General features: G+C 37.8%; 1 protein-coding gene across 1 annotated transcript; it reads right to left on the minus strand.

Moving 5' to 3' along the window:
- Window positions 1–4,647: 4,647 nt before the first annotated feature.
- LOC103455315 (protease Do-like 9) lies at window positions 4,648–8,602 on the minus strand. The gene is made up of 8 exons (XM_029092774.2): window positions 7,804–8,602; window positions 7,030–7,229; window positions 6,751–6,931; window positions 6,391–6,582; window positions 5,862–6,094; window positions 5,360–5,512; window positions 5,171–5,275; window positions 4,648–5,065 (listed from the first exon to the last, which is right to left on the minus strand). The coding sequence occupies exons 1-8, from the start codon at window positions 8,399–8,401 to the stop codon at window positions 4,967–4,969; spliced, it is 1,761 nt and encodes a 586-aa protein (XP_028948607.1). The 5' UTR covers window positions 8,402–8,602; the 3' UTR covers window positions 4,648–4,966.
- Window positions 8,603–11,281: the final 2,679 nt, after the last annotated feature.

Below are 11,281 nucleotides of genomic sequence, written 5' to 3' on the forward strand. Positions count from 1 at the left end.
TTCCTTTTTATTTCTCATCAAACGAATGGTATCTCCTTCTGGAAATCCTAACTATTCTTAGTATGATATTGGGAAATCTCATTGCTATTACTCAAACAAGCATGAAATGTATGCTTGCGTATTCGTCCATAAGTCAAATTGGATATGTAATTATTGGAATAATTGTTGGAGACTCAAATGGTTGATATGCAAGCATGATAACTTATATGTTGTTTTATATCTTCATGAATCTAGGAACTTTTGCTTGCATTGTATCATACGTACTGGAACTAATAACATTCGAGATTATGCAAGATTATACATAAATGATCCTTTTTTGGCTCCTATATCTTGCCGAAATAAGGTAAAGTTTGCCCTTCCTTTCCATATTGATCTTTGATTTTTCAGATATTTCGACAAGAATATACAATTTCATGGATATTTTAAACACTGATCAAAACATATCATGCGCATAGAAGAAGTGTTTATTCAAATAAAGAAAAAGATATTTGATAATTTGCCAGTGTTTACTATTTATTTATATATATATATATATATATTTATAATCTTTATATTAAATTATGTTAGTTATTTTAAAGTTGGAAAAAAAAACAGAAAAAAAAAAGTGAAGGCTGTTTGATGGCAGCGAAGGAGAATAGAGGAAGAGAGTGCTTCCAGGAATCGGGAGAGAGAGAGAGTGGCCGAATAGGGAGTGGAGAGAGGAAGGTGGGTGACCAACCAGAAGAGGGAAACAGGAGGGGAAATGAGGGAGAGGGATACACCGGATCCCTCTACCCGATTTTCCATTTCGGGCCGACCTGGCAGCACCATTAATTCCGGTGCATATTCCGGTGGTTCTCTGGCAAATTAGGATCCCTCATCACTTGGAATCATCCTAGAATTCTTCCCTCTACCTATTCCACCCCAAATTGGAGAGAATTTGGCCTTGAAACTGGGAAATTCGCACTATGGGTGCCGTGGGAATTCTTGCTCGTGATCTACCAATTGTGAAACCATCTCCTCCAATTACCACCACTAGAACGCTCCTCTAGAATCCAGAAACAAAGCCCAAGCAGTGGTGGAGGCGTTGAAGCAAGTTTGGAGGTAGAATCGAATCACGCCTAATTCTAGGGTTTCGAAGGGTTCGAGGTAAGTTGAGGCCTTTCCAAGCCAAATTAGACTTGGTCACAGGTATAAAGTTTACTCTACTCATTGAGATCTTCATTCCTATAAATTTTGGTAATTTTTGGAAATAGTTGGATTTTCCGGCGAGTCGAGGAGGCCGACCGCCACCCACGGCGGCGCGTGGCTAGGGGGCCGTCGATGTTATTCTTACGCTAAATCAGATGCCTTGAGTTCAGTTTTGGTAATTGTACAAAGTAGGTTGATTGTTGGAATCTAAATTCTCTACGATACGTTAATAGGTCATTATATGAATCGACGATCTGACCGTTGGATCGTCACCAAACTTTAATACGTTATAGTATGTAATATTTGTACGTTATAGTATGTAATATTTGAGGACCAAAGGAACTCACGGATCGAGAATCCGATATACGGATCTTCCCGAATTGGATTTGTAAGTTCATAAAATAAAATGTCAACCGCCACTTGGTTTTGGCAATTGGCGAAGATCCGACCCTTGGATCATAATGAAACTTTAGGATGTTGTTCTAGACGTTTAATGTGGATCTTTGGAAGTATGGGATTAGAAATCCGTGATGCGGATCTTCCGGATCGAACTACGTAGGAATGTGTTTTACATAAGTTTTATACTCTATCGTTAAGATTTTTGAGACATGATTTGATAATTGTTCTAGGCACCGATCGTTCATGACGCCTCGATGTGTGTGCTAGTGAATGGTAGTGCAAACTCCAGGTGAGCGGGCTTTTGGTTTTCAGTATATATATACACTTGGTATTTTTCCCAGAAAACTTAATTAAATGGTTTTATATTTTGAAATGCCATGTCAAATGCTCTCTATGTTAGATTATGCATTAGTATGGTTATATATATTGTTCTTTGACGCTGCGAACGCTCAGGTAAGCTTCAGGTGAGTATATTGATGGTAGAAATGGTAGTGAGTATAATTGTGTTGAGATGTATTTAGAGCTTATTATCCTGCATCCCGGTGTTAGTGTTTTGCCTGAGGTTAGGGACTAGCCTTCACGTGATCGTTCACCTCCCGCACCACACGCTCACCTTAGATCCAAGGCAGGTGCCAGCCCGTCGTACAGACCATATTAGATAGGTCTGACTCGTAGGTGACTTGCGATACTTCGCACAGCCTTCACGTGATCGTAACACTTGAGCATATTTATTTACACATAGCCTATTGTACAGACCACATTAGGTGGTTCCAACTCGTGTGCAGGATTTGATTGATGAGCTATGGTCCCAACTGTACAGGTCACTTTAGGTGACTTCGGCTGGCATACTATTTCATATTGGCTTACTTATTTCTTACTGAAATTTGACATGGTATATTTGTGGAATTATTATTTCAAATATGGTTTTGAGATATAAACATGCATGCTATTGTTATTACCCTTGATAATTGAAATGGTTTTTGAAAAACTTTGTTTTTTCCCACTCATACTTTCTGTTTTGCGCCCCTATAGGTTTTAATTGCTAAAAGTTCGTATCGACGAGGATTATGGGCAAATATCAAGATAAGTGGCTACTTCTAAGAGTACAATCCTTATCCACTCTACTATACTTACTTATGCTTTATCATCAAGTGTGAAGTGAGTTCATTCCCGCTTACCAGCACACCATCACACTTTATGGCTTTGTCACCTTTCAGGTGTCGGTCATCACAGCTCGATTCGGGTTCCTAGTGGACATTCTGGGTCATGGTGTGTCACATTCTATTCACACCACATGCTTCCAAAAACTAATTTAGGACATTCCCAAGATTTCAGACACCTACAAATCTCTTTGGGAGCCCCACTATTAGCTTTCATAATTTTTCTATTTTCAACTTTAAAATCAATAAAAATAGTTTCGGAACCTAATAATGGATAAAATCAGATCCAAAGGTGTTGCAACATTTTCGTTAATTCTCATGCAAAATATTTCCTAAAACTAAAAATTTCAATTTTTCACAAAAATGTGAGTTATAACCCACGTTTTCCAATCGATATAAAGAACTTTTACAAGATTCATTACAAGGCCAAAATTTGAGTCATCCTAGTCGCACCACATGTTTTCTAAAATATATTTAGGATATTCCAAAGATTTTCGACACCTACAAATCTCATTGGAGGCCTCACTATTAGTTTATATTTGTTTGTACCATACTTGACCAATCCCGAAACTATTGAGCACCGGTCAACGTTATACCGTCAAGGACCCAGAAGAGTTTCCCTCCAACCAGGAGGCCAATCACAACGCGACACGTGTCGACATCAGAAGCCAATCATAACGCGACACGTGTTAACATCAGAAGTCAATCACAACACGACACGAGTCAATGTCAGAATGAAACTAGAAACTCTCTTCTATAAATAGAGATCATTCTCTCACAATATTTCCTAATGTCATTTATACTAAATCATTCACTAGTACTCACTAAAGGAGAGCTTGAACCTATGTACTTGTGTAAACCCTTCACAATTAATGAGAACTCCTCTACTCCGTGGACGTAACCAATCTGGGTGAACCACGTACATCTTGTGTTTGCTTCCCTGTCCCTATCCATTTACATACTTATCCACACTAGTGACCGGAGCAATCTAGCGAATGTCACAAACTTAACACTTTCTGTTGTACCAAAGTTCCTACTGATTTTGTATATCAACAATATTATTTTTTTATTATTTCAATTTTAAAAATCAAGGGATAAAGCAAGAAAGGAAAGCTCGGTCAAACCCAGGGACATAGACCGATTTGATAAGCACATTGATGGCGAGAATAGACGACCGGCAAAGAAACCAACACTTAACATAAATTGCATCTACGAAGTGCAAGAGAGGGCAAGGAATAGGCAAGCAATGGATGTAGTCACGAGGAACCCAGTCCCGATCACCCTAAGGTGGCCCCCCCTCCCCCCGCGAGTGTCAGTGCCTCCAAATCAAGTAAAATAAAGGGAACTTTAACGAAAAGCATCCGGTACTGTTCACTTTAACGAAAAACCACATTTTTACACTAAAAAGTCAATCCTGGTACTATTCACTTTACCCTTTATTTTGTCCTTATCATTAAAACTCAAAATTTTCAAGCCATTTTCTTTAGTTTTCCTTAAAATAAAAGATAACACAAACTACACGAGTTTTGATTCTCTTCCCAAGATATGTAGGTAGTCCGCTCGGGACCCAATCGCAACGTCGTGGCCTGTGGGAAGACAAGTCCACTGTCCTCACACCCCATCATAAGCTTATCGTCAAAAGTGATATTTGGTGTATTTTTTTACATCATATAATTTTGTTCTTAAATCTACACCAATGATTTGATATTGCACTCATGCAATAGATGCAATAGTGACCACAACCACAACCACCACCACCACCACCACCACCACAACGTCGATAGAACATTTTTTCCCAGCACGTTTAGAGCATCTCTAGTAAACTAGCTACAATTTTTTACGCTAGTCGAAGTTTGAGAACAATGGAGTAACGTAACTAGGCTAGCTCTTTATAAGAAATGAAAAGAAGGCAAGACACTGCCAGTTGAACATATGCCTCATGCATTATAGAAAACTTGTTAAAAACCAAAATTTGAGGGCGATTGCTCAAATTTATGTCCTCATACGGTTACATCCATCCCTTGAAAGAAGAGATAAAACAACAATCCTCAATGAGGCACCTACACCTACTGAATTTTTCTAACCGCAAGTCTTAACAGCCCGCCAGGAAACAATATCGGAACTGTGAAAACATAGCTAGTAGCCTAGTATGCCTACCCTCCTCCAGAGTCTTACAGTTTCTATTTGACACTTTGTAGACGAGGGGTACAAAAAATCCGCATGCATTCGGTCCAACCTCAAGTCTTCAGATCATCAGACATTGCTGAGGGTATGCAATGTGTAGCAAGAATATCTAGAGTAGCTGCTTTAGCAGTTTTTGTTCGGAGAACCACCACCTGGATATATGCCAGAAATTAGCGTAGCGTACAATACAGACAGAAAACCACATGCAAACGTGTACAAAGGAGGGGAAAGGGGTGAGACGGAGAGGGGGAGAGAACCTGTTGGTATTCTAAATCAAATTTCAAAAATTCATCCTCGCAGCTCTCTACCATGCTTGCCAAGTTCTTCAGGTTTTTCACAGGCTTACCATTTAAAGCAAGAACCTACACAAACATACAGAGTAAGTCATCCAACAACAGGTTATTTGAAGTGTATCAACTACTAACATCCAAAAATAAATCCCTGACCTGGGTGTTAACTATTTCTTCATAACCGATGTTGATGTCAGCCACAAGGACCTGTGAAACAACGACGAGCTGCTCATCTGGTGATTGTGGCATTGAATGCAGCATCTTGTCCAAAAGCTTGACAGGAGCTTCAAATTCATATTCCTTTCCATACTGTAAATACAAGCAGAAACAGTTGGATTGAGATAGCTTGCATAATTTGATCTTAATTTGAGATGCATTATCATAAACTTTTTAAGATATTAATTACACACGCAGGCATGCACACACGTATAGCCATGTATGGTCTAAAGATGGAAATTGAGTTATGTCACGTTAATTCATTGTGTCAGATCATTTCAGTATTAATTACACACACGAGCAGACACATACATATGGACACTGTAGATGCACAATAGTTGCATGCAGTACTAATTAATCAAAACCCTCTCCTTAACTTCCACTAAGCAGATGTAAGAAAGAGGTTTAAGCTCATTGAGGGGTTTAAAGGTGAGCTACTAACCTCAGATCGAAGATAAGGAACAGACACAGCTGTAAAGACAAATCCTGCAATTATATAATATGAAGGAGGTCTGCCCTTGTTGTGTGCTGGGATTAGCCTTTTGTGGGATGCAAGTTTGATGTCAAAATTGAGAATATCAGAATTGCGCAGAACTTTAACCGCTGAATTATCTCCAGTATATTTCTGGGAGACAAGGTAACTAAAACCTATGCGTTCTCCATGCCGAAAAGGAACTGAAAATCATTGTGGAAAACAGCAAAGTGCTAAGTCACATAGAGTACGATAATAATTTAAGAAAGGGAAACAGAATGGTAAAACATATCACACATTATATTAGTGAACTTCACTACTTATCAACAGTTGTATAAATTAGCAGAAAAGTCCTATAATAAACAAATATAAAGAATAATAAATTCTTTCATGAATGCGAGTTTTTCGCTTGCTATACAAATTAAAGAGGTATGCCATAAACATATACCCATAATACATATATATATGAATGTAGCATGAATACAAGAAGTACACATGCCTGTTCCATCATTGGCAATATTAACTCCATCAAAGCTGAGAATGATATCAGATGGCTTCAGAACATGAGATTCCGGAGCAGTGGGATCAACTCTTCTTATACGAACACCCTTCTGATCAGGTTTCATGCCCATTGCCATACGCAAATCAGGATTTTCCATCTTCTGCCACTCAACCCCAAGAATTGGAAATCCTAGCACATTATAAACAATCATAAGATTCAAAGGACGTGCAGAACTGGCAATACTAGGTACAGCTGGGCTCAAAGACATGTAACTACATTACATAGAAAGACAACCTATGCCAATGACAATTTATAAAAATTTAAATACTTAAAACACATCAATTGTAACAAATTTACCTGTATATGCTCCATTCCTCTCATAATCTTGGATGAAGTGCATAATGACTGGTGTTGGTATGACATAACCAATATTCTCTGCATCTTCATGTTTAAGGGACTGAAATGCGATACCGACGCAATTTCCTTTGTCATTAAAAGCAGGCCCACCTGAGTTTCCAGAGTTAATGGCAGCATCTATCTGGAAAAACCCAAACGGTAAGAAACATGACATTAGAAAAAATGCTCCACTGATAAGCCAGATGTCCAACAGAAGTGATAGAATTACATTCTCATTACCTGCAAACCCAGTAGTTCAGTAGACCCATGAACATATGACAGAATCTCTATTCGTGACACAACACCACTCGTCACTGAAATTGTGTCTCCTCCAATTGGGTAACCCACAACAGTAACGGCGTCTTGAAGCGCAGGCAAATCCCCAAACTCCACTGGTGACACTCCTTTCCAAAACTCGTTGTCATCAACAGTAAGCATGGCTGCAACACCATATAAACAACAGTTTTCCATTACACAATATCCAAATAAGCTCAATCAGTAACCAAAACTTGATTTCCATAATTAGTGTAATCCAACTAACGGGAATTAATGCATAATGTGCATGGACATTCACTCACAATCCCTCCATCTCCACCCACGTTGAGAAATTCACACCTTTCCCCACATTCACATATGACAAATGAAATTCATCCGTTGCATTAGTTTTTCATTCCCTGTGCCTTCATTTACTATGCGATTTATTCTCAGCTTTTCTAATACCTTATATCAAACTGTTCTACTCCCCCTAAGGTAAACATGGAAATTCTCCTTCGCTTCCAATAACAAATCACTCCCTATATCTTCACCACGCAAATTTTACTACGTAACAACGCAGAACAAACACTAAAACCCCCAAGTAAAACAACCCCTTAAGCAGAAAGTATGAGGCTTTTCTACCCTATACATCATCCCCATTCATAAAAAAAACATCATGAATCAGTGAAAATTCAAAAAGTATTAACAATGATAATCAGAAAGAAGGAAAACTACATAAAAAGGAAAGCTTTTGAATACCAATATCGCACTCGGTGCCAATGGCGAGAACAGTGGCCAAGTACTTAGTATCGGAGCCACGCTTCTTGAGCTTGACCTGCGTATAATGCTCCACAGAGTGCGCATTGGTCAGCACCCTCCTCCCACCAATCACAAACCCACTGCTGCTCGAGCTGTACTGCCTCTTCCTCTGCCACGGCAGCGAGAAATTCGGCTCTGTATGCGTACAAAACACCTTCACCACCGCATCCATGGCCGGCACCACCCTCGCCCCGCCCTCCCACGCCTCACCAGGATCCGAAACCGTCAAGGTCGGCCCCACCGCCCCCTTGTGGTCACCATTGTCGACCGCCCGAAGGATCCTCCGGGAAGGGGCCATGGCCTCGGGCTTGTCGGAGAGCTTTTGGAGCTTCTTAGGTCGACCGCGGCGGCGACCTTCGTGTTGGGGCTGCGAGGCCTGAGGCTGCTCGATTATCTCCACGTTGCTGACGGAGAAAACGTCGTCAACTGCGGTTGTGGCCGTCGTAACCGGCGGGGCCGGTGGGGATGCCATGGCGGTGGCGGGTAAATCTAGGGTTTCGGGGGTGGGGGTTTTGGGCTTGCGGCCTCGTTTGCCCATTGTGGTTTTTTTTTTTTTAATTTTCAAAATTTAAAGCGTTTGTTTTCTGCGTGTCTGCGAATGGGGGGGGGGTGTGGGCGTAAATACTGGTCGGATTTGGATGGAGAAGAAGAGAGGGAGAGGGGAAGAAAATGCGGGAAAAAGACGCTGCAGGGCAATTGGAGGGAGGGTGAAATATGTAAAATAAATAGGTATTTTAACGAAGTTTCCGTTACTCTTCATTTTAACGAAAAATTATATTTTTATATTAAAAAAATATTTTTTTACTATTTATTTTATTTTTATCGTTAAAATTCAAAATTTTCAAGTTCTTTTCATTAATTTTTCTAAATAAATAATCTGAGAAAAAATTAAGAAAATTAAAAACAGTCAATTTTCTTGTTAATTTCAATTCTTTTCTTCTTGGCTAGTATTTTTTTTCATTTTATTTATTTATTATTATTATTAATGAAGGGACGAGTTCAAGCTTATTATTATAATTTATGATATTGATGAGTTTCGAACTTAAGATGCATATGTAGAAACCTAATACCCTATGCATTAGGATATTATTTTTTGATGACATTGTTCTCAGTACGTTAATAAATTTATACACTACAAATTCATGAGTTATTTTTTCTTGGGAGGTTTCAAAATTATGTTTAGGTTCAAGTTTGGTTTGGTTTAATTTCCAACTCACAAAGTTTAGCTTTAAATTGAGTGTTAAGTGAAGTGTTTTGGGTTTGTGATTCAGAGCTCGAGGTACAGATCTGAGGCTCATATTTCATGTCAAATGTCCAAGGCTTAAGGTTATTTTGGAATTTGGGTTCATAGTTCAAATTTCAGTATAAAACCTAGATATTAGTTTTAAGAGTCCAAGATTTAGGATTTAGGGTTAAAGGTTTGAGGTTTGGAATTTCAAGCTCAAGTTTAAAATATACAAGTTTAAGGTCAGCTCGAGTTAAAGATATGAGATTTGTGTCAAAATTCAATAATCCAATGTATAAAATTTCATTTGGAAGACCAAAACACCACCATTATAGGGCTTGTTTGAAAAATGCTTTTAAATGACATGAATCAGTCCGCATGAAGTGCTTCCTACTAGAAACACTTTAAGTGTTTTTTCAAGGTTAACTTGCATTTTCACTAAAAATTGATTTAAAAAATACTTCTCTAAAAATGCTTTTAGTCATTTAAAAGCACTTTGGTAAGATAATATTTCATATAGAATCAATCACCCTTGGAAGGAGTTGTGTTAATAAGTGAAGGAATTGTGAATGAAACAAAATTCCCCCCAAATCACCATGTTCTCTTTTTTGGGCCTATGTATTTGATGCAGAATCAATCACCTTTGGAAACCATATTGTCCAATGTCTACACGTTCCATCGATTGTGCAGCCCATGAAATTACTGGGCTTCAAATAATATGCTGGGTATTGTTAGTCTGCATTGACCCTTGAAGAAAGAAAATCTTACTTGGTGAGTGTAGGGATAGGTTAAATACCTATGGGTTTGGGTAACCGCGGTTACCCGTCTATTTAAAGTTCATAGTTACGATTATGGGTAACCGTTTAAACGAACAAACGTTATGGGTATAACCGTTTATCTATGAAATTTAAATGGACGGTTATGAGTATTACTCACTGTTATAACGGGTATTCATCAGTTATAGGTATTACTTGCGATTATAACTAGTATCCATTTACCCATTTAATTTAATATATGTAAAATTACCCATTATTTTTCAAAATCTTATTAATTTTTTTTTAATGAAAAGAATTGTTGGAGGGATCGATTTTTGACAATGATAAAGTGTCTATTTATACGTTTAGGGTTGATGAATTCATATGTTTTTTAAATGTTAAACAGTTTCGTGGTCATAACTAATTAACTATACGATAAATTAATTTATTCAATCGGTTATGGGTATTACTCGTGGTTATAACGGGTATCCATTTACCTATTTAATTTAATATAACGGTTATATCGGTTATGGATATTACTCTGTGATCACTTATCTCTGTTGGATTCATGCTAATTGGTATTGGTGTTGGTGTTCCTAAATGGGATACTAATTCAATTTATACATTTCTATTGTATGCCTCTTTTGGTGACAACGAGTCGGTGAGACTTTGTGACTAAACGTGCTAAAGCTTTAGTGTTCGAAAGTGTTTAGTTTCGGAATATTTTGGAGCTTTGAATCATCTAGTATTCAAGATAATGACTACTTTTTGTTTTTAGAAGCCTTACTTTGTAATCATATGGATTATAATTAAAGACTTAAATGATTAAAATAGGGAAATGCATGCTAAAATTTATTTATAATGGTGTTTAATTGTCAGAAAACGAAAATTATGACAAATTTTTCTTTTGTAATTTTCAAGTTGTTAAAAAAATGTAGATGGGTGAAAAATGGGTAAATGAGTAAAAAAATGATAAACGGTTTCAAAAACGGGTAAATGGTTATGGTTAAATGGGTAAACGGTTATGGTTAAATGGGTATAGTCAACCGTTTATACAATTATCCAACAGGTAAACGATTATCAAAAAGATTTGTCAACCATATGACCTCAATTACCGTGGTATGCACTCTTAACTATTTAAGCCGGAGACTAGGGAACTTTAACGAAAAGCACCCGGTACTGTTCACTTTAATGAAAAACCACATTTTTACACTAAAAAGTCAATCCTGGTACTATTCACTTTACCCTTTATTTTGTCCTTATCATTAAAACTCAAAGTTTTCAAGCCCTTTTCATTAGTTTTCCTCGGAGACTATTGCTAGAAGTTTTATACTTTTAGGACACATTTGGTGGGTTGGATGAGATTGGGCTTTTAGGGATAAGATTAGATTGACAGGGACTTATAACTCATGTACAATGATATGTTAGATAACCTACT

This window comes from Malus domestica, chromosome 14 (assembly GCF_042453785.1).
Source record: "Malus domestica chromosome 14, GDT2T_hap1".
NCBI lineage: Eukaryota > Viridiplantae > Streptophyta > Magnoliopsida > Rosales > Rosaceae > Malus > Malus domestica.